Source organism: Amblyomma mixtum, chromosome 3 (genome assembly GCF_055824585.1).
Source record: "Amblyomma mixtum isolate Tamu chromosome 3, ASM5582458v1, whole genome shotgun sequence".
In the NCBI taxonomy this organism is placed as follows: domain Eukaryota; kingdom Metazoa; phylum Arthropoda; class Arachnida; order Ixodida; family Ixodidae; genus Amblyomma; species Amblyomma mixtum.
Window position 1 is genome coordinate 405,660,329 of NC_143014.1, and position 24,464 is coordinate 405,684,792.

Here is a 24,464-nt window from a genome sequence, read left to right on the forward strand (position 1 = left end):
ATGCGTACTTTTAGATACCAGGTAACATTTCATGTTTTTAGTAAAGTAAACAGTTTTGAATTATTCAAAAAGTACGGTGGTGCGCTGAATGAAACCCTTGAGACCTGAAAATAGCGCGGGCCACCAAGGCGTCGATATAACGCTTGGGCTCGCGCTGCTCGGGCTCTCCCCGCAATTTGGCAATGGCGACAGTCGGAATGTACGATCCCGAAGGCGTGCGCCTTTTGATACTCGAGGAGTACTACCTCCTCGAGAAAAAAAAGTTGCTGATTGCCATGGACCCAGACAGCGTCTGTGAAGCGGAAGACGTCGACACGCCGGCGCTTTCCGCTTCCTTCGATGCCGAAAATCGCCGGCTCCTGTTGCTTGAGGAGTACTGCCTCCTCGAGAAGAAGTTGTTGGAGGGCCTGCCGACACCGAGGCGTTGGTGGGTGCGGCCAGTCTGGGAGAACAGGAAGGCGGAGTCTGAATTTTACACAGCCGTGAGTTGAGAACTTTTAATGCCGCCTTGTGTGTTTTTTCGCATATTTGCTGCTTGCTGAGTCTAGCCATAATCGTGGTGTGCAGATGCCACTCCTGATCTCGGGAGACCGAGATTACTTTCGGGGCAATTTCCTCGCTGGCGTCCCAGAACCCTCCTCGCATCGCCGCCCGTCCTCCTCCGCTCCCCTCCTCCTCCTCTTTTTTTCTTTCACGGCTGTTGCGCTCTTCGGTCTATTCCTCCGGCGAGTCTGCCTCCGCGCACCGCCGCCACGAATCTGCGCGTCTTCTGGACCACGCGGTCTGTGTTTAATATTTTTCATGTTTTATAGTTTAATTTCTTTATTATTTTGTTTCTTTTCATATTTGCATTTTTTTATTTGTTTTATTTCACTCACGAAACCCGTGCGTTCACTAGATGTGCCTTTTCTCTAATATTTTTCGTGTTTTATGATCTAATTTATTATATTTTTGTTTCTTTTCATACTCGCAATTTTTTCATTTGTTTCATTTCACTCACGAAACCCGCGCGTTCACTAGATCTGCCTTTATTCTTGCTCAAACCGTGTTCGTGGCGGCGACTACCATTGAACTGCCAAACGCCCTGGTTCGATTCCCAGTCTCAATAAAGTTTTTTTTTTGTTTTCTTCGCCGGAACTCGAACACACTTGCTAGCATTCCCTGCTCACGGCAGTATGAGGCATTAAAGGCTTTCGCCTTAATAAAGCGATTCTGCTCGTATTTTCTTTCACAGCTGTTCTGCTCCTGGCGAGCTTCTAGGGCGTCTGGCTCGCGATTTTCGCGTTGCCCTTCGAGCCATTTGTGTGGCCGGCACGTTCCTCGCGCAAAGAAGGCGACTGCGCACGTACTTAAAATGGCGTTAAAGGGCGATTCACACGACGGTCCGTTCGCCCGCGGCCCGCGCACTACCTGGTCTCCTTCCGTGATATTCTCTCGTATTACCGAGACAAACGAATGGAATACGCGCCCCCCGCTCCGTCCCTCACCATAGCGCAGGCTGCACATTGGCGACAACTACAAACCCGGACTGCTCAATACCCAATACTGCTGCATGCCCGATACCCAGACCAATTCTCGTCATCATGCAAACTTTTGCGGCAAACGAGGCGCCCCTACGATTTACATCATTGGCAATAAACGTTTCCACCACCACCTACGTGTTCATGCGTCAGCACATTGAGAGGCGCGCTGACCAGGCCGCGGTCCAGAAGACGCGCAGATTCGCGGTGCGCGGAGGCATAGCCTCCTCTATTTTTTCTGTGCCTGGTCAAAGGCTGCTGAAGCGCCGTCTGACTCCGCCGTGTTTCTCCGCGGGGCGGCGCTGCCAGCCCAGGATGGATGGGCGTGCGCGTAGTTGCGGCCGGCTGCAGGGGCTTCGGCGGCCGCGGAATAAATGTGGCCTTTGCCTACTCCACAAACGACCAACTCGTCCTAAGCCATTACCAAAAGTATATAAAAGCAAACATTCGACAACACAAAAACGACGTCCGCAACTATGCAAGAAAGCGCGCAGTCCTCTAACCGAACATTCCTAAGACACACAATCAACATCGACGAAACCAGCACACTCAGAGCCGGAACAAGTTAGCAAAAACGCGCCTAATCCTTGTGCACTGAAATTCGCAGCAACCCGGAATAAAGCGGCGCTAAAAACAGATTTCGAATTAGCTGAATGAAGCCCGGCCGGCGACCGAAGCAGACGGCCTGTACAAGGCGCCGAAGAAAAACAACAACACAAGCAAAGCGACAAAATCAAACGTTGAATGCGTCAAATACCTCATTGCTAAAGAGGGGTTCAAGTTTGTTCTGACCAGAAAGTTTTCTTCGGACCCCATAGAGTCGTTTTTTGGCTGGTTAAGGCGGTCTGCAGGAAGCAATGATCAGACAGATGCTAGAGCGGTACTCGCTGGCGTAGAGGCCTTAAAAACTGGGTTAGTGTCTGCTTCCCAACACAGCAACGTAATAGAAACGGAAAGGCAAGCACTTGGAGCACTGAACAGTGCACAGAAACTTGCAGTCACCCAGCGCGCGGACGACTTTCCACCAGAGGCGAAAAGTCTCCTTGAAGACCTTCTCAGGACACAGAAAACGTTGCTGCCAGCGCCAGACACTGCAGCACTTGCGATGTTAGGAGGTTATTTGGCTCGCGTCGTTCAAGAAAAAATTGATTGCAGCAGCTGCAATGCTCTTCTCACGCGACCAGCCTCATCTGCGCCCAGTGACAGTTTGATCCGTCTTCAGGACAGAGGAGGCCTCCTTTATCCTTCAACGCAGTTTTTGTATGTTCTGTACGCCCTCAAGAGCTACGTCGAGGTGTTGCTCAACAAAAGACGGTTCTTATCAAAACCCCTGCAAGCTGCAGTCAACAATGCAGTTGAGGCTCTTGCAGAACATGGAGCACTGAAATGCGAGCTTGCGTCCAATGACCACCACAGCCAGCTTCTGAAACTCATCTGCGGAAAGTTTTTCCGCCCTGTTTTTGCGAACTATGCCTTATCGGTGACGGACAGGAACGATGTAGTGAAACCGCTGACATCAAAGCCTCTATCTAGAAAGATTTTGAAGTTGTGAAAACATTTTTGCATGTATGTTTTATTCTATATACGACAGTAAATTTTTTTCCATTCACTCATCTGCTTATATATTGGGTCAGATACGACCTATGCTAAGAATACGTGTTTTGTACAAAGAGGCACAGTAACAATTACCGTCGATATAGCTGTAAACTTAGGCATTCATCTCGGTACTGGAGCAACGTTCGATATGTATGCCCGGCCGCCGATTTCATATTTTCCTTGATGAGCAGCTTTTACTGAAGTACATGTGCACATGGCTTAACAAAAACAATTTAGCACTTTAACCATCGTGTCCGCACATCAATCTTACTAAACGGAGAGTAGTATACACAGTAGCAGAATTGCGCGCCGTCTTTTACGCTGCGTGCAACTCCTGCCGCGTCGTCTGCTCCATCCTTAAAGCCCCTCGATAATTTGAAAATAGCGACACTCTCCTCCACTCCGGCGTTTTCCTCCTCGAATATCCTCGCCCGCCGGCTGCGCGCGCTGCACACGGCACGCTTTTTTGGCCATCGCTCGCTCGCCGTCCGGGCAGTTGGCTGACACATGCGCGCGCTCTTAAGTTCGCGCTTTTTCCACGCTCTGTTATTGAATAAAAACAGGAGAAAGACATGCGACACGCGTGACTACCACGAGCCACATAAATCAGCGTCTCGTACGCGCAATGAAAGTGCCAATTACGAGCGCTTGCGGCCCGAACAAAACCACTTGCTGCATACATCTCACATTCTTTTTGACTTTTCAATACCGTAAGTTTCAACACGTCATAGTATATGAAGCATAATATTTACAATATATGTGAACATTCCTGAATATTTTCAGCATACCAATGTTTAGTTAAATGTATATTCTCTTCGAACTAATTATCGCGAAGTACAGTTTATGAAGTTGTTCACGCCGGCGCATTTGCTTCAATGGCCGTCCTAAAATTTTTCATTAAGGTTCAGAATGAGTTTGGCACCGCGCAGTGCACATGCAACGGCTTAATCGCTTTTGTAGTTGAGAATTTTCGCGATGGCTTAAAAACGAATATGAACTTTTCATATAAGCATGAAACGACTTCAGCTCCCGCTGTCGGCGACCTTGAGGTGATGTCGAGCCGAAGATGAGAACCAAAGATCCGCGCACCGATTTTCCGTCATCCAAGGAAAGTGTCTGCACCCCAAAATTTGGCCCCCTCAACCACCGAAATTTGACCTTGTCCGAATTTCACCAAAATTGGTGTCAAGCCTAATTTTAATATGACCAATTCAATGGTGAGCTCCAAAATTAGGTGGGCTATCCCCAAAATTTGTCTCTCTGGACCCCATAAATTTGACGTCGTCCATATTTGACCAACATTGGGGTCCACCCTAATTTGACTATGGGAAACTCAGTGTTGGCTTCCAAATTTAGGTAGACCACCCCCAAAGTTTGGCACACTTGGGCATTTTCCGCCCACATTCTATTCCTTTTTAAATCCGCTTAGAGATGTTTCGTTAGGAAAGAAAAAAAACTGATAGCAACGACCGTGACAAAACCCAAGAGAAAGTTATAGGGTCTTAGCAATTTGGTCAGCCACAGTCAAGGCTATCCTAAAGCAAGTGCCTGACTAATATAAGCCTTGAGTATACAGTCACAATATGACGCACAGTTTTTAAGATGCAATGTTTTTTACAGATGAGTCGTGTAGTTTTACGCCGAAAATATTCATAAAAACCACGAATAAGCCAGCTGTGGACATCTGTCACCCGTTGGGTGCAGTTCTCAAAACAAAACACAGAAAACAAAAACATAATTAGGGAAATGAAACAGCTCAGATGTAGGCCTATAGTTTTTGAGCGGATGATGTATTCAACAAAAGGCTACGCGACCATGCTCAACTAAAGCAAATGATCACAAATTGTAGCAATGAATATACAAAAATGGCATGCATTGGATATTTACAATACTTGAGTAGATTCAGGCAAAGATGGAAAGCACTGAAGTTATTAAAAAATGAATTATTTATGTGAATGCAATATGAGGTCTTTTCCGAGAATGTGGCATTGATAATCTCACCTGGTAGAAGCGTAACGGTTCAGCAAAACAACAAATAAGCGTAGATCGTTAGACAAGTTGCATTCATAAAAAATCTAGGTTAAGTCTCGCTCGGGACATGCGCCGCATTACTGCGATTGTGCACCATTACCAGGGGTTCGAAAAATTTACCGCACCGCGGATACCGCAGCACGCATACCAACACTTTTGCTTCCACACTTGCTAACACATGCACACACATTGTATGCATCAGCCTCCGCTATTATAGCACGTTGAACGGAACCATGAAGTGACAACAATAACACGCATAACGACGCAAAATGATCAGTGAATTAAGTGAGGTTGTTGGCTTTGTGATGCGCATGCATGCAGTTTCAGTATACACAGTTGCTTGGAAGAAATGCACAGTTGCTCGCAGAGGTGGGCAGTCTTCGTCGGGGTAAAGTTCTTGCGGCCGATGTTGAGCAGCCGCTTTTTTCTTCTAATGGTGTCTTTCTTGCCGCTCGGAATCGCGAAAAGAACAAAGGCTTTTTCATGCCGGCTTGTGCACTGAAATGCGCAGCAACTCGGCATAGCGCTGCTCTAAAAGAGCGCGAATAACGCGAAGTGCAAGCGCACAATGCCAGGGAGCTCGGTCGTAGCAGCGGCGGCTGGCCAAAAAATGGCGCCGACAAAAAATGAAAACACAAAAAGAGCGAATTTTCCGCGCGCTTTTCCCGGAGACCGCCCGCGGAGCCAATCACCGTTGAGAAAAGCGCCGATGGGAGAGGTGAGAGAGGAGGATCGGCGAGGGTGCGCGGCGCGGCGGCATAGTTCACAGAAAGACGCTACTTTCAAATTATCGAGGGGCTTTACTCCATCCTGGGCTGCGCGCACCACTCGTCGGCAGCTTCGCGTACTAGCACGAACGGCGCCTAACAAGTAACAACGGCGTTTCCCGCGATTGAGCGGGCACGAAAAAAATAGAGGAGGCTATGGCGGAGGCAGATTCGCCGGAGGAATAGACCGAAGAGCGCAACAGCCGTGAAAGAAAAAAAAGAGGAGAAGGGAGAAAAACAGGAGGAGGAAGGGCGGCGCTGCGAGGAGGGTTCTGGGACGCCAGCGAGGAAATTGCCACTTTCGGAAGTTCTACCGGATGACGCCGGAGCGTTTCGAGGAACTCTATGCGCTGTTGGAGGATGCACTCACAAAAGATTACGTGACACGTGAGCCACTTCCTTCACGAATGAGGCTCGCGATCACCCTCAGGTTAGTGGCCATGGTGTTAGAATAGGTTAGGTGTGTGAACGGGCCGTCCCGCGTCGGAGAGCAAGTGGCGAGAGCGAGGAACGAGTTTCCGCCAGCCGCCGAGAGATGGCGCGGACCGTTGGTGGCTCAGTGGCTGCGAGCCCGCGGCACCCGCGTGTGTCAATGCTTGTCCGTCGTGTGCGTCTTTCATTTTTCTCGCTGTGCACGTGGCTTTCGCTGCTTCTTCTTCTTCTTCTCCACATGCTGCTATCCACGCATCGTTTTCTTCGATGGTGTATTCTGCGTTTGCGTGATGGGGAAAAAGTGCTTTGTGACCCGTTGCAATACGGGCTACAAATCCTGCAAGGAGAAGTTTTCGCTTTTTTCGGCGCCGAAAGACGACGAACGGCTGCAGCTGTGGCGGCGGGCCATACCAATAAAGGACCGAGCTCTGCAAACAACAGATTACGTTTGTGAACGACATTTTGAGCCGAGTTGTGTGTCCAAAACCTGGACGGCAGAGTACAATGGGCATGTGCTGCAAAGCGCACCACGACGTGCGTTGTTAGCAAAGGACGCGGTGCCCACGAAATTCCCTGACTGTCCTGCCTACCTTTCGAAGACTTCAAAAAGCAGAAAGCGACCCGCCGAAAGACAACCGCTAGAACCGAAAAAACTGAAGAGCGCCGAACCTTGCGCAGAAGTCTCAGAAGAAGGTAGCATGCGCTCCTCGTCGATTACAGCTGAGGCGTACAACGTGACAGCGGTTGAAGAAGAATCTGATTCCAACTCACCAACAGCGACGATATCAGTATTCGCAAGCTTGTTCGAAAACCCTCCACTCCATGCTCCACTCTCGTGCCTACCGTCTAAAGGCTGGAGTTTTCACCGACTCGAAATGGACAAAGTCAAAAGTGTTGTCTTTCTTCAACTAAAACGCTCCAGGAGATCTGCCAGCCAGTTGTCGTCGGATACCTCACGTGCTGCATCGGCGGACGACGTCACGTCAGACACGAATGAAGCAACGTGCTCGTGGGGCGCCATCTGTCCTGCTGCTTCTCTGATGGCTGCCAAGCTCGTCGAAATTAATGACAGAATGGAGGTGAGAGTAGTGGTGATGGGCAAAGTCGTTTCCTTAGAGGATTTGAAATGTGCAAGCTCTGTGAGATCTTTGGAGGACGATAAAACTATTCTGGAGCAGGTAGACAAAGTAAGGCTTTGTACTGGAGGACCAAGCGCCAAAGAGTATCCTAAGGCTGAGCCGCAAAGTGCGTTTCTTGATTACGATAATAAATGGCGCCACAAGATATGTCCACTAATCCTCAATGCTGCTGAATCGGTTTGCCAGAAGTGCTCCAGTCTCTCAGACACATTCCGAATTCGCCAGAAGAGGCTAATGGACAAGCAACGCAAGTTGAAGCCTGGTGGTGCTCTTTTTTCTGCGAAAAACTTGCAAAACGGCGAAAAACTTGCAACGCTCAGGCGTGCGAACTATGCCCTCAAAAGATCCAAGAATCGCCTTTGTAACCGGCTGAAGATCCTCACTGCCGAGCTTAAGCAAGCCCGTGAGCGCCTGCAGACAATTTCTGGAGAAGACCTTGAAACGAAGCTTTCCGAAGCTGAGCTACCAGGAATACAGCTGACAGCAGTGAAAGAGTGTTTGGCAGCTGCCAAACTGGCAAATAAAAAGAGCAGGCGCTACACCGAAGACTGGCTTTTGCTGTGTCTGTTACTGCACATTCGCAGCCCATCGGCTTACTCCTTCCTTCGAGAAAATGATGTTCTACCGCTTCCTTGCGTCACCGCAGTGCCAAAGTACTTAAGTTTGGTGAGGGTGAAGTGCGTATTTGACACGCGATTTTTTGCCGCATTTAAGAAAAAAATGGCAACCAAAGACGAGTTCTAGCGACATGGGATTTTGGTGCTCGATAAAATGCAAGTGAGAAAGGAGATGAGAGTGCACTCGAAGTCAATGACTTATTGCGGATTCAGCGATTTTGGGGACAGTTCGCCGACCAGCGATGACCTCGCCGACTGTGGACTGGTCTTCACTTTTCGAGCATTTGCGGACCACTACTCACAGCCAGTTGCTGTCTTTGCGAGCAAGGGTCCTACAAAAGGGACGAAACTTGCGCAGCTCATACTAAAAGCGATATTTCTCCTGGAGGAAGCAGGTGCGTTGGTCGATGGAATAGTGTGTGACGGAGCAGCTACTAATCGCCTAATGTGGAAAGAGTTTGGAGTGAGTGGGGCTCTTCGGCACACCAAACACTTCTTTACTCATCCTGTTGACAACAAACGCAGTGTTTTTGTTTTTTTCCGATGTGCCTCACCTCCTCAAATGTGTGCGGAACCGCTTGCATCGACAAAAGGTTTTGGTTGTTAACGGTGAACGGGTGCACTGGGAGCACTATGACAGACTGTTTGTTGAAGATTCCAAGCAACCCGGTCTGGCACGTGTATGTCCTAAAATAACATTTTCCCATATCAATCCAACGAACACTGAAAAAATGCGTGTCAAGCTGGCGACCCAGTTGTTCAGCCGTAGTGTAGCAAAAGGGTTGGAGTTTTATTCGAGGAGAGGCACGCAACGATTAGAAAACGTGAAAGGAACGATGGAGTTTACCATGAAACTCAATGACCTCTTTGACGCCCTCAATCGAAACTGCCCGCAAGAAGGTATTACTGTAGGGAGCAAAGATCTGCGAGTTTTAGCTTCTTCATTGCATTGGCTAAACAGGTGGGAGCAAGATGTACTATCTGGAAAGATTTCCCGTGCAAATTGCCTCACCGAGCAGACCGCAGAGGGTCTGCGCGTGTCAATTTTATCTGCACTGGAGCTGTCTCGGTATATGCTTAAGGAATGTGGGTTCAGCTATGTCTTGACGGGCAAGTTCAACCAGGACGTGCTTGAACGTTTCTTAGGAATAATTCGCCAGGCAGGCGGCCAAAATGACCACCCCTCTATGCCCACTTTCCTGCAATTGTATAACATGCTCTCGGTGTACAGTTTGCTCAAGCCGCCAAAGTTTGGCAATTGCGAAGTCCAAAGCGCCAGTAATGCACATGCACTAACACTGAATGATATTAAGCTTGCGTTCAAGGCTGACACCGAAGAAAAGACACAGCTTCAGCAACTAAAACAAAAGCTGGATGGCTTAGTCGACGCGGAAGCTGAGTGTGAAGACGTTTTTGATCATGTGTGTACAGAGCCAGAGGTTATTGACTGTATAATTTATTACCTCGCTGGTTTTATGTGCCGAAAACTTACGAAGAGTACAACATGCTCAAAATGTAGAGAGTGCCTTATAGGAGAAGCTACTGCACAGTCTCTAAAAGAAAGTGCTCTAGTTCAGTGCAAAACTCGAGGTGGACTGTTGCACCCGAGTAGGACCATCTTCCACCTTCTGCAAGCAGCCGAGGCTAAATTTCAGAAGAATACTTTTCATAGAAATGTCTATGAATTGACAGTAGAAAGCATACTAGAAAGCTACCATTTTTCTTTTCCCTGTCCGGAACCCAAAGAAGAAATTATGGCAGGCCTTCTGCATCACTATATAGCAATGCGAATGCGACAGGTCTGCAAGCAAAGAAAAGCTGATGCGAAAAACAAAACGCAGCAGCTGCGAAAGCTTGCTAAACTTGTTTAATGCGTGATTTTTTACTTATCTGTGTTTTTTGTGTGCCAGATCTTTTTTTGTGAACTAAACAGAAGATAGCATAATGTAGCCGGATCTCATGCAAACTTTTGATGCCAAAATTTGCGCAAACCTGTAGAATGTGGCCTTTTTTGTGATTGCAGATATGTGTGTGAAATAAATGTTCATGTAGCATTGTGTTTTTTTTTTCAGAGCATGAACGCAATATTCGGCGCTCGAAAGCTACGCAGAAATTCGCACATATAACAGCTGCAAGCGAAAACACGAGAAACTCGTTTCCGGACGCCAACTTCCAGAAGTGCCGACAGTGTTTTGCATAATCAAGCGCAACACCGCTCGCATTATAGCTTAATATGAGGACAGGCTATTAGGAGCACTTTCAGACGTATCGCAGAGTAGGTGCTGTTACAGCCCGCATCAATTCGAAATTTCAGTGCGAGCGAGAGCGAACAGCCCTTATTTAGTGGCGTACGATTTTCACGGCGAGCATTTAATACAAAGCGCCAAAAGGGGTTAGGTTTATTCCGACTAAGGCAGAATTGGCTGTGATAAAATAATGCAAGTAGCCAGCAGTGCGCGCGTTCACCCTGTCCGTGCTATACTCGAATCCACGCAAGTCTACCCGCGCGTTTACGGGCGCTGCGCCGCTGCGCCGTCGAGGGCCCTAAGGCCCCTAAGGCCCCAAGTTTGGCGCGCCGCCTGCCGGAGTGCAGGCACACTACGAGCGCCGGCGCGCCGCGCCGGCGAGACTCGTTCGTACACCTAACCTATTCTAACACCCTCTTAGTGGCTTTACTGCGTACAAGTTCGTGGGGTGTCTGTACGTCTGCGGCCGATTTATGATGTCAAATTCTTGTTCGCATCCCAATAATTCTGTCATTCCTGCAATCAGTAGTTGTGGACTTGGAAGTCTGAAAAGTCACCGCACATACCAGAACGGGCAAGCGGTCATGTCTCTTACCTTGTTGCCACATGGCATTCGTAAAACTGAGCTGCAATATCGGGGCAAAAACTGTGTTTTTGACAATCGCTTCGGTAGGCTAACTATTTCATTGGAGCGACACAGTTTTGAGAAAAAGAATGTGGAAAGTTTTTCTAAATTTGGAGGGACTGCTCAGTGCCATAAATCTTGCATTAACTTTCTTCACCTTCTCTTCCACTTTTGTCTTTTAGGTACTTGGCATCGGGGATGCATATGCAGGAGGTGGCATTGTCCTTCAGGGTAGGCATCTCCACAGTAGCCGGGATCATTCACTTCACATGTCGGCTCCTGTGGAAGGTGTTGCAACCTCTCTGCTTAAAGGTATGCTTTATGGCATGTATACCTGAAGACTGTAGTACATGCTTTCGTGATCATGCATGCATATTTTGGGGGATGATGGCCACATGACCCATGCTTTCTTCCTTCATTTCGTGAGGAAATTGGCAAGTAATGACTGCAGACATAATTCAGTGGTTCCAGTTGTACAAAAGCTCCCAGGAATGTGTGATGAGGGGTCAGTGGGCATGGTGTGAATAAAAACAAACTAAAGAGTGCCAGATGAGCGTAGGCTTTTAACTGAGAAACCGGAATGCAACGCTCGTCCTGTCTACTCTGCCTTTGTTTAGCCTCGTACAGCAGTTTTGTTTTCAGTTCTACAGTACTGCTATGGGAAGTGCCAGAAGCCTATGCAGCTATGAGTGTTTACGCATTGCATGTCTATTCACTTTTTTAAAACATACAAATTTTAAGATACACTGAAAGTATTAAATAAAACAGCATTAATGAACTTGTGTAATGCAGATGAACAGTGTCGTTATAATGCTGGTGCAAGAAAACTGTTTAGTCTTGCTGTGTTAACTTGAGATCTGTGTTCAATATACCCTTGAAATCTCCATTAGCACTTGAATTTATAAATATACCATCACTGCCTCCATGTAACAATCTGATCTCTTACACCACCCCCGCTCATAAATGTGCATCTGATGGCATGGCAAATTTTTATTTCAGATGCCAACAACTGAAAAGTGGTGCGAAATTGCGAATGGTTTCCACCAAAAGTGGAATTTTCCCCACTGCGTGGGCGCAGTGGATGGAAAGCATGTACAAATACAGGCGCCACCCAATTCTGGAAGCCTGTACTACAACTACAAGGTACTACCAGTGCTTTGTTAGGTTTCAGCAATAATGCTTATTGTTTTGGTTCCTTGCAGGGCACATACTCCATTGTGCTGATGGCGGTTGCCGACAGCAACCTTAAATTTATTATGGTTGACGTCGGTGGCTACGGTCGGCTGAGTGACGGCGGCACACTAAGTGCATGCAGGTTCGGAAAGAGCCTGGAGCGAGGTGTTCTTGGCTTGCCAGCCCCAAAGCAACTTCCCGGCTCTGCAGTTGCCGCACCCCACCTATTTATTGGGGACGAAGCCTTTCAGCTTCGACCTGATTTCCTCAGGCCCTACTCTGGCAGGTGCCAGGAAGAAGAAAAAAGGGTCTTCAATTATCGCCTGAGCCGGGCAAGGTAAATTATGGTCTGAAATGCTGTTCTCAGAACATCTATCAATATATGCTATTTATTTCCAGGAGGTGCGTCGAAAGTGCATTTGGTGTGATGGCCTCACGTTTCCGCATTTTTCGGCGTGTCATCAACCTTAAGCCGGAAAATGCGGATTTTGTGGTGTTGGCAACATGTGCATTGCACAACTTCCTCACCGAGGACGCCTACTACATCGATGGACAGTACGTGGACCACGAGGACCACTTCGGTAACGTAACCGAAGGACAATGGCGCTCTACACTGGCAGCTGATGGAGGCTCAGCGATGCTGGGCCTGCAGCCTCCTGCTGGCCATAATTTCTCTAGGGCAGCAGCTGAAGTGCGAGACATTTTTTGCTCTTATTTTTCTAGTGCTGCCGGTTCTGTACCATGGCAGCGTGCATTTGCCGGGTTGCGGCCATAAATAAGATCTTGTTAACAATAAAATTTCGATGGAGGCGAAATTCTAGAGGCCCATCTACTGTGCAATGTCAATGCATGTTAAAGGGCCCCTGCCCACCCCATGGTCGCAAACACTCTCTACCTCACTTTGAGCGAGCCTCCTCTCCTTCCATTCCCTCCTCGAAATTTTCCCTCCCGCTCCTCGTCGAGTAGGATCGGCAAGGCAAAATCACCCCTTCTTTCTCCAATGTAAGCCGGAGGCGTGGTGTCTGTGGAGTGCGTCACAGGGCTACGTCATGGCCCCGCCTTCAATAGAATTCTTTTCTTGGTTTTTCCTGCTGGGTCTGTTCGAGGGGAGGGGGGGGGCGCTGCGGGCGCGCACACTGAACGATCGAGAGGCGCGATCGGCTCGACCACCTAGACTTGTTAGCGAGCGCATCCTTTCATACATCTGTTTGTCATTCCCAGTTAGCGAGCCACCTTTTCATTTTTTTAGGCCTCCCCATCGCTTCACGAGCGGAGGGGCGGAAGTCGGTTCTGTTCGAAACACACGGCGAAGTGCGGGCCCGGCAACCGCCCGTTTGCTTTTCATGTGTGTTTGTGTTCTGTGTGTTTGTGTCTTTTCTCCGCTTCGAAGCCCATGTCGTTCATTGGAGTCAAGGCGTATGCAAGATGCATGAAGGATAAGCGGTGTCTGTGCGGAGCGGTCAAGTGGGCGAGCGAGGGAAAGGCTCTGCTGCACTACTAATTAAAACCTTGTTTTGGGGGGCTTGCATAGAAGAAAAAAAACTGAGAAGGGAGCGCGCACGCAGAGCGTCTCGTGACGTGATCACGGCGGGGGGGGGGGGGGGGGCGAACCAACTCTCTCAGTTTTACTATTTTTTTACTTTTTATGGCTAGGGTTCAAGGCTGTCGCCGCACGCTCCCTCCGCAGTTTTTTTTTTTTTGTTCCTTCATGCGGGTTTGTAGGCATGAGCCAGAACAGAAGGCGCTGCGGAAAGCGTTGTGCAGACGACGCGACGCCAAGGCTACGCCCAACCTTCTCCCGTCAGTCAGAACGATGCACCAATGGAGTGCCTTTAGCGAAAGTAACCCCCATGACGTCAACGGGGTTCAGAGTAGTGGGACGGGCCGTTTTTGTTGAAGGAAAGAACGAGCGGGCTTTGATTTGAATTTTCGCAGCTTTTCGGGGCGCGCATGGCTCTAGTATTTTGCAGAGGTTATCTTCGATGCCTCATCTATGCAGCGGGCTTGTTTTTCAAAAATGTCCGGACCCTGGGCAGTGGCCCTTTAAGAGAACCCCAGGTGGTTTAAATTTCCAGAGTCCTTTCACTATGGTGTCCCTCATAGCCCGAGTTGCTTTGGGACGTTAAACCCCCATAAACCTTTTTAATGAGGATCTCTCTCTCGGGTTTTATACTTTCGAGTGATGTACTGGTGGATGGCCGGCATCGTACCAGTAAAAGGGGGACAACCTAACTCTTTAACTATCGACCAATTTCTATCTCCTCTTCCTGTTACAAGTTACTTGAACACATAGTTTCTATCTTGCTGAAAATAATATTTTGTCACCTGTGCAGCAAGGTTTTCGAAAAGGTTTATTGGGGGTTTAACGTCCTAAAGCAACTCAGGTGATCAAGGGACGCGTTATTGAAGGGCTCAGTAAATTTCGGCCTCCTGGGGGTCTCTAATGTGCACTGACATCGCACAGTACATGGGCCTCTAGAATTTTGCCCCCATCGAAATTCGACCGCCACGACTGAGATCGAACCTGCACCTTTTGGGTCAGCAGCCGAGCACCATAACCACTGAGCCACCGTGACAGTCTGTGTTGTAAAGTGTAGAGTTCATCACAGCAATCTCGTTTCTGTACAAGGGCAATAAGGAGCACTGGTGTGCACACGTTCTCAATATGATCCTTTTATCAGGAGTAATGCCATGGTGCTTTCTTGAACTTTCATTTTTTAAGCTATGGCTATGATCAATGCCAATAACATGGCTACATTTTTGTCTGAGCCCTGCGTTCAAATGTGGGACCTGTTTTGGTTGCTTTGTAGACGTCTGCTTGCTCAGTACTCATTCATTGTGACTGCTGTATAACACAATGGTAGATGTGCTCGTGTATATAGTGTATATAATGTGTACTTATGCATGTTCGCATTATTTGTCTGACATGTGTGAAGGGAGCGACGATTTGTTTGTTTTGTGAATATTTGTATGCATATAGATTATACTTGTGGAGTTGTACCTATTCTCTATCCAGTGTTTGCCTATTCCTTGTATTCCCGTACCACTTAAGTTGAGTCTGTCATTGCCTCTGTCTATAAGGAGGTGCGAGCTTGTCAAGCCGCCCATGAGGTATATGTGTTAACAAAACCCGCATGTCGACCACCAAAAACCAAACTCTTGGGCAGCAGACCATAAAGGGGCTCTTTATGAGCTCTGCCTAGCCAACAATGATGTCCTGAATGCTAGCGGTGCAGGCAGATCATCTTATCCTTTGTTGCTGTGGGAGCAAAGCAACGAAAGGAATTTTACAGCATTTCATTAATAATGTGCACTGTCATCAAGGGCTCCAATGCAAAGAGCCATGGGCAGCTTACCTCTGATGACAGTGAAGTTGCACTGTACAATTAGACCGAAAATAGTGTTTGTTTTTTTGTCAGAAAGAAATAAATGCCTCGAATTATCCCCCACTATTCCTCGGAAATAAACGAACACTGCAAAAAGCACAGCCTAGTTAAGTGTGAGCAACACCTCATTGTGCTCCTCAATAGCATAATCAGAAACCATGGCTAGGCTACGTAAATGCAGTGGGCAGTCTCTTCTCTTTTTAAGCAATTGAAACAAGATGTTTGTGACTGTAATGTCCTGGTAGCTCGGTTTTCTTTGTCTTTGTCATCAGTGTGCCACGTGTGGTCACCAGGTCTCATTCATGCGTCTTTTGTACCAAAAAGAGGAAGTGCTACTGTGTTTTTCTCTCTTTTCCAGTGCAGATAATATTGTCTTGAAATAGGTTGCAACACAGGCATAATATGCGAAAAAAAAACAAAGCCTGTTTCAGCTGTTCCCCCTGAACACACGGCATTGAGTAAAGCACATTCATACTATTGTTCTGTGAGCCCTACAAGGTAATAACTTGCCATGGCTTCTTTGCTCCATCTTTTCTTTTCAGAACTGCAGCACAGTGAAATAAATGTGGTGCCATACATACTGCATCTCTTGACACTTATTTATATTCTGATGTATCAAATGTTTAGGGGAATTCCCCAAGGTGGAGTAAATTTGTAATAAGGGAGTAATTACTCATTGACATCCACCTGAGCGCAGCCATAGAGCTACAAAGGAAAGCTATACAGCTTTCCTTTGTAGCCGTATGGCTGCGCTTGGGTGGATGTCAGTGAGTAATTACACCCTTAACACTTATTTATTCTGTCGTTATCATCAAGTAGTAAAATGAGTAATAAATAATCAGTAATAATGGTAATAAATAAAAAATAAATAACGTAATAAATAAGTAATAAGGGTGTAATTACTCACTGACATCCACCCAAGCGCAGCCATACGGCTACAAAGGAAAGCTGCATAGCTTTCCTTTGTAGACGTATGGCTGTGCTTGGGTGGATCTCAATGAGTAATTACACCCTTATTACTTATTTATTCTGGATTTATCATCAGGTGAGTGGGATATACTCCCTGACTGTACTGCCCTACAATGTTCAGAAGTTCCATTTGCATATGGTGTCTCATATTGTTTGGTACAGTTGCCACATATGGCTTTAACGACAGCAAGAAGTGTTCGTCTGCATCTGCTGGCCTGTGCGCCAGTAATGCACTGCGAACAGTCGCAAGCTGTGCATTCACGACATCGAGCTCTTCCCGTGCTTTCCTCCGCTTTTTGGGCTGCGGCGGGCCATTCCCTGCAGACTGGCTCGTCGTGCCTTCATCTTCATCCACAGCCACAGACTGAGAGGTGCTGGGCTGCGGCACTTCAGGGCACAAAAAAAATGTCCTGGAATGAGGCTGCTGGTGCTGAATCTGCAGCTGGAGACCCTAGTCGTGGGTGGTCTTCGAGCGCTTCTTGCACGGCCACCACCTCCATGCTGCTGTGTCCTCTGCAGGATGGTCACATTACGTAAACATTGAGCACTAAGAGAATGTAGTGATAGATTTTCACAGCAGCACTGCGAATACACCTGTGACTCTACTGATCACTATGTCGCAAACCTGGCATTCACGAAATCGAAGCTGCAATGAAACTGCACAAACTAAATTGAGGCATTACATTGAACAGTTATTGTGGTGGATGAACAATACACCCTGAGAAGCAGTACATGCAACATTAATTTTTTTCTGTGAAAATGATGCCTAAATGTTTCCGCTCGAAACTATCGCAAACAAGTAAAATGAAATGTGGGTGGGAAAGTTGCACTGGAGTAATACTTACTGACGTACTTCCATCTGGTCTTTTAAAAATCGCATCCTTTCAAGGTGCACCCCGCACCTGCTCTTCGGCAACGCTCCAGCGCCACTCCTTGAATCACATTCGAGGTCTCTGAGCTTCCTCCTATATCTGTCTTTCGAATTTCTCCATCTCTCCTGGGCACAATCAACTGTAACTGAAAAATGTATGAAAGTTAGCTACAAATGAAACTAGTTATCTGATTTGAAGTATGAACGCTTTCTCACATGCTCCAGAAATTGTCTAGTACGTTCCCAAGTTGTTTGTGTAAAACAAAACTGACAGAACTACACTCTATTAAAAGCAGCAAAATGAGCCAAGTATGACTAAGAAACATTCCCATATCCGTTTCTTGGTTTCGGCGAGTGCTTGGTTCCTTCATATTTTGAATGAATATTCAGTGATATTCCCCTGAACGTGCCTTCACTTCAGCGAGTGAAAATGCATACCACAATAAATAGTGACAGCACAAGACAAAACTTGGACGGGTTTGGTGCCGGGATAAGGCTATTTCGACGTTTGAGCACACAAATGTTGGCAAAGCTGCCACAGTAACTTCAAAGGTCCAGAATGATTCCGGTCACTTGAGTGCCTTTATAGCGAACCGACAGTCCACAGCACGCGACTATTTTTCCATTTCGCCGCCACCTGAAGCCGTAACACAAACTCGGAGGCATTCGTCTCGCGCTGAGCGGCAAAATTTACGGTACTTAACCGGGCACAGTCGTGTAGTCCCAATTCGTGAACAAGACTGGGTGTCATTACGCTTACTGTCAGTTTTCTTGTTTAAGGATTAGAAATTTTACTGAAATGAGAGCCCACTCTGTGCACGTGGTTGGCCTTCGCAGTGTGTAAACAATTATAAGGCCTGAAAAAATATGCGAGCAAAAGACGTTTTCGATATTTTTTTTTTGAGCAGGGCACAGTATACTATGGTTCAATGGCGTTTTTATGTTCCCGTTAAACAAAGCAGTGCAGAGTACCACTGTTTAAAACGCCGAGAATCCGCACGTGCAGCTGCGTGCATTGAACATGTTGCCTGCGTCGACCTTCCGAGCCGGCTATCGTTTATTGTCAAACAAAGGGCGGTGCAATCACTCATGATCAGAAATTCGACATTACAATTAACAGCGCTAAGAAAAAACATACTAAAATAAAAATGGACCAAAAGAAGTGGTACTCACCGTTGGGGTCGATTGATCGCAAGGCGTCTCTAACCTCCTCCCACAGCCCAGTTTTGTTTGCATTCTTTCTGTACTCATTCGATTTCACGTTCCACAAAAGTGGCCGCCTCTCCACTTCATCGATGAGAAGTTCATTACAACACGCGCGCGTGCCTTCAACACCTCGAGGAGCAGACATGTTCTTGTGCCCACGTGCGCGCGCAACAACCAAAACACACTTTGTGTTTGCCGCTGCATCCGTTCTGCTACACGTGACCGCACGTGACATGACATAACGATGCTTCCCATTGGTCAGTCGCAGCGCGATCACATGACGCTGCGTAAGGATTCCAACCGGACGGAACCGCTGCACGGAATGTGTTGATGATGTTATGACCCGCGTGTTTTTAGATGCAAGGCAATATTTCGTACGTTCTGATTAGAATAAACAGTTTTGCTTACGCCGCGGGAACAGCTCCCACGTGACCCCACGCCGAGACGGCGCGTGACGTCACGTCACGTGCCGTCTCGGCGCTGCCCATTGGTCAGTCGCAGAGCGACGCTGCGACTGAATTCCAACCGGACGGAACTTGGTCGCAGGCCGTCTGCGGCTAGACCGACGGCCCTCTCCAGTCGCAGACCGACCGAATTCGCAGCGTCGCAGGCGAGAATCGCATGCACGTGAAACGGCCCTTACCCTGGAGTGCGGTGATACAACGAAGTTCTCTCGTAGTATTGCCCTTATCCAGGTGTTCTGTTCTTCTTCATCCCGGTGAAACTTGAAAACGTGGTTTTTGGGACACGATTTGTAGTTAATCCGGCAACTGGGCACGCAGCACCTGTTAGGCATATCACGGCAGAAGCGTAATCCATGTTCCACTCTAGCGATGGTAGCGATGGCATTAGAACACCGTCTCGGACACAACCGCACGCGCAGCAGGAGGTGTAGGCACAGTCAACGTCTAGAAAAAAATTGCGTTCGGAAGCATGTCGCGACATGCCGTGACTTTCCCCGAGGCAATGAAAGGAGTGCCACGTGTTTCCAGAACCGATCGCATTGTCGTCTCCTTCGTCCCCCACTCTGACTTCTCGGTACAGGTGGGGTTAACCATTGTGTACCTTCCAGGCCTCATCTTCAACGCGAGTGCGCCGCTCGTAGCTTCGAGACGTGCTGCACGGAACTTCTATGTGGGCCTCTTTCGCGTGACGTAGCTCAAGGGGGGGGGGGGGGGGGGAACGAACAGCCAGCAGGCCTTAAGTTATGCCTGCCACGGCTTACTGGCTACGGCGGGGTTTTCCATAACGAGCCAAGTACCTTTATCACACGCATGTTTAGCGACGCTTTCTCGAAGTGCACTTTTCTTGAACGAATGACACTTTCGGTTCGCGCTGTCGCACGACAATCAAGTGTCATTTGGAAATGATGGCAGTGGCGAAGGATGCTGTAGTACCTTTGAGAAATTAATTTGCGCGTAAATACCTAGAAAATACAATTGTTCGCAAATCTAATTACTCCAACTTAATTTTCAGACTTATTTCGACACCTGATTAAGTGTTAACTACAAAAAACGTCACGATCCGGGACAAGTAATGCCCCTGCCACACGGGCGTTTCGAATGCCTTCCAACCGAATGTCATTCGACTCGACTGCCGCCTTGTGGTGCTAGACGAATTTTTTTAACAGCATTCGACTGAGATACATTCCAATTGGTGGCGCTACGCAAATACATTCGAATTCTTGTGGGTGCCTCCCAGAAACGAACCCTGCCCGCACTATTCGCTCTGACACACAGCCGTCGCCATCGCTTCGCCCCCTCCAGAGAAACGCCGGACTGTTTTGGTTTTGAGAATGTTGATTTTAATAATAATATAATGCCTTCATTCGTGTCATACACAGTATATAGCACTCAACGCCGGTTGTAGAAGCTGTCATAAATGTCAGCTTGAGAGAGCCGCAGGCCACCAAGCACTAGACAGCGCGGTACAGTGATATTGCTCCTTCAAAAAAAAAACACAATATGATGCAGTACACAATACACCCTGACCAACGAAATTCTTATCTTCTATAGTGGACTGTCATTCGGAAATGTAACATTTTCATGTGTATTGGTAACTTTTTTTGCTTCTTTTTTAGGAAATATTTTTTGTACACCCTAAGTGAGTGCTTGAGGATCATAGTACACCACTGAACATTTACCGCGTAAGCGCAAAGCTTCCCCGCGAATGCACCGATGAGGACGAGTGCACTCCGTCAGAAAGTCACCTGCGGATATCCCACTCTCAGGCAAGGCACTCCATGGTACTCTTGTTTGCATCGCTGTGTGCAAACTGCTAGTGGTCGTTTGCATGACATGAAACGCAAGCTGCACATTAGTTACCTTAAATAATCTCAATTTTGTACCGGTTGTACCCTTGCTTGTTTACACAGCGTGAACACTCTGCAGGAAGCGCCGATGCGACAGCGCGCCTTCGAAACCCTTGGTATCTGGGTTGCGGACATCGCGTAGGACCGGCGCTTCTCGCTAATCGTCCCTCCTTTCTCCTGTGAGTTGAATACTTCATTTTGAATCAGTTTATCAAGAAGCATGTTCGGTGACCGTTCGCATTCATTGAAACAGCGTTATTTGTTATCCACAAGCGACGGCGACGACTGCTGCTGGCTGCTTTAAACACTGAGCGGCAGTCTGGGTCCTACCTGGCGCTTCCCGTTCAGCGCATGCGTGCGCTCTAAAGTAAGCAATTCGATTTCAGGTCACTCTTTTACTTTAGATTATAATTGAACAAAGAAACGCAAACAATGGTATATGCACTTGTTTGATAACTACGTGAAAGAACCAAGAAACTATCCTAATTATCCACTGCACTACTTATTGGGAGAGCTGTGGTGGCGGTGTCTTATGTACGGGTGGGATTATCCTTACTGTGGTCTGTCGGCAATTGCTCCACCTGAGTCCCTTAATTTAGACAATATATGTCTGTCACTGTCCCGTAAAGCCAGTGCTCTCGAAAAACATCGAGGGCTTTCATCACTGCTGGCCCCTCAGTTCATGAACGCTCAGGCAACACGATGCTAGAGACTGCGTCCAACAGAACCTTCAGCCTCCTCAGATTGCACAGGAGTGTCACTCCCGTCATAAAAAAAAGCGCGGAGAGTGCCACTATTCGTGGTCGCGCCAGTTCATGTAAGATACATTAAGTTCCGGATACGAAGTCCGTCATTTAGTTTATTTATTTATTTACGCAATAATGCAGACCATTTCCTTGGGTCCAAACAGGAAAGGCACAAAGATATAAAATACAATGCAAGAGCAATCTGTGAGGAGTAAAAAAATGTGCACAACAAACAACATTGGAGAATATGCCTATACAGTACTTAAAATACGTCATGAATTGCCTTCAGAAAGTCACCTGCGGATATCACACTCTCAGGCAAGGCATTCCTGTCGGTAACTGTCCTCGGAAAAAATAATGCTTTCACGGCGTATGACGCTCAGCTGTGATCGCGGGGGTGAATTCGACGCGTTTGTAAAAACTGCACATAGCGTAGCGCCGATAAAAGAGCTAGTTCATTGATTTACCGCAAAGATAGGCGACAGCAATTACAGCACCAAGGCGGCACCTTCACTACGGCGTCCCTCACAGCCTATGTAGCTTTGGGACGCTAAACCCCCATAAACCATAGACCTTGCAACGCCCCAAATGATTGTTGAGATTGGCCTTTTGGACACTTCCATTTCTTTCGCCCAAAAATTCTTCTCCAAGCATCCCATATCCCTGCTTTTGGCGTCCTTGACTATTAACTTCTTTGTATAAATTTTAATTTGGCTTCTAATCACGGGTCTAAATCCTGAGTTGACTAAGGTGGCACTCGGTGCTTGTTGGCATGACACAGAGACAAGATACGGCGCCTAAGAGACACGGCACACTGTTTATCACTGCGACATGTTTCTCCCGGAATGTACCTTTCTTCTACATCCTGGACGTTGCAAACCTTACAACTTGTCAAAAAGAATCACCGAAAGCATTCTCGCATCCTTCCCAAGGGCCGCTGTCTTGCTAGCGTTTTCAATCGACACAGCCTACTCGCCCCCTCAAGCGACTTCAACAAACCCCTCAACCACCTAGCCTTTTCCGTCCCCTCTTTCTCTTCTCACTAGGCGCCTTTCTCAGTACACGACTACTGAACATGATTTCGTCAGGCACAGAGAAGGCTTCCCGCCGCATTGATACTTTTCTCTCTCCCACAAAGCCCTTCCTGCTCCCCTCTCCTCCCACAGTGTTGAAGCTAATCCTGACAACGGTTAACCCGACCGCCCAACTCCGTCGCGGTGCTCCCTCCGTCTACCCGCGTGCGGATATGCGGGGAAGGAAAGGGGAAAAGAGGAAGGAGGAGTTCAGGGTGAAGCAACCCGCGCTGGCAGTTTGCCGAACTAAACGGCCATGTGCCGGAAAACTATGCCCCATAAGGCGCTTGAACCAACAGTTCTCTGTCACGCTAGTGCAACGCGGCCACTAGCTGCGTGCTTTGTAGAAAGAATTTGTATATAGGCCGTTTCTGTATACACACACATCCTCGTGCATTAACTAGCACATTGGAAAGAACGGAAAAAAAGGCCCCTCGTGGCGTATGCGTTGCGAGCCCGCCTGGCACACAGAGGGCCTGGGTTCGAACCGCCATGCCGGCTGATGTCTTCTTTCGAATGGTGATTTTCGTGCTCACACGCACTGCCGACAGGCCCTGTATACGCCACTCATGTGAGAGCAAACGCCTACGCTTTAGTAATTTCTAGCACCACTGGTTTCTGTCACAATTATCGCTCGTCAACTGGCTGCCTGGCGCAAACCGCTGAGGTACAGGAGCCGCTTTACGTTTCCCTGTGGACTAAAAGCGAGCGTTGGACAGCATTGATTTGTTAAGGTCGGTGAGCCCGTGCGTGGTGCGCGTGTGTCGATGGGTCGGTCATCGAGAAGGGACTCAAAGGGTTGATGGGTTAAAACAAGTATTTACTTAAAGGCAGAGAAAAACACAAAAAAGGTAAAAACGAACAGCAGGAGTAGCAGAAACTGTACACAACACGAAACGCGACAAGCAGGAGACGGCAATACAAAAATACAGTCATCCAACTGTAGCGAACAACAAGGAGGCGTACAGAGCATTAAAAGTAGGAATATACAAAGCGTTACAGAGGTAGGAAAAGGAAAAAGTCCGGCGGACAATTCACATACGGGGCCGAGGCGATGACACAGGTTCGGGTAGCTGTCGATGCGGCGATGTCTGGAAGGCGGCGGGCCTTGCACGATGGAACGCGCGTGCCTCGGCGCGGTAATTCGGCCCTCCACGCCCGCAGGCACACCACCCAACCTGTTTAGCTGCCTGTCTCCTCCCGACTGTCCTCAGCTCCCTGCAACCCGGACGGGCCTCATTTCTCAACGCGGCGACGACGGGGCAGAGGGGTCGCATTAACCCGCGAAGCTCCACCGGAGCGCCGCGCGGTACGGGAGGACAAGAGGGACAGCCGTCGCCGAGTCGGCCAGGCCTGCACTCTCCACTTTCAAAAAACAGCATACCCGCACCACCACCCTTGAACTTTCCAGGCTTCCTGGAACTCCAGTGTCGGCTTCGTTCGCCGATGGCCGAGCTCCGAGAAAGACCTTGACGGACCCCCAGCAACAGCCACGGGCCTGTTACTGCGCTATCTGAACGCTCCCTCTGCTCTCTCCTGATGAGACACGTCCCGCTGGTCTCTGACAGTTTCGCACTGCTTCGGGAACTGAGTCTCTGCAACATCTTTTGCGTTGCAGTTCTTTCGAGCACAACAGTGCGTGTTCTTCAGTGGACACGCAGTTCGGCAGAATCCACCGAGGCGGCTGGTTGCGGATTTTTTTTCTCGCCTGCCACAAAATGTACTCGAATTAAATTTACAGTTTACAAGCAACGAA

General features: G+C 48.1%; 1 protein-coding gene and 1 pseudogene across 1 annotated transcript; one reads left to right on the top strand and one right to left on the bottom strand.

Annotated features, from left to right (window-relative positions):
- Positions 1-197: 197 nt before the first annotated feature.
- On the top strand, positions 198-11,986 carry LOC149357479 (uncharacterized). The gene is made up of 5 exons (XM_089576591.1): positions 198-482; positions 568-624; positions 6,223-6,344; positions 11,156-11,319; positions 11,973-11,986. The coding sequence occupies exons 1-5, from the start codon at positions 198-200 to the stop codon at positions 11,984-11,986; spliced, it is 642 nt and encodes a 213-aa protein (XP_089432717.1).
- Positions 11,987-16,678: 4,692 nt separating this feature from the next.
- Positions 16,679-18,723, bottom strand: LOC149357480 (uncharacterized; annotated as a pseudogene).
- Positions 18,724-24,464: the final 5,741 nt, after the last annotated feature.

Coding starts and splice junctions, on each gene's coding strand:
- LOC149357479 (XM_089576591.1), top strand. CDS start 198: ATGTACGATCCCGAAGGCGTGCGCCTTTTGATACTCGAGGAGTACTAC. Junction 483..567: donor AGTCTGAATTTTACACAGCC/GTGAGTTGAGAA, acceptor CGTGGTGTGCAG/ATGCCACTCCTGATCTCGGG. Junction 6,345..11,155: donor AGGCTCGCGATCACCCTCAG/GTTAGTGGCCAT, acceptor TTTGTCTTTTAG/GTACTTGGCATCGGGGATGC.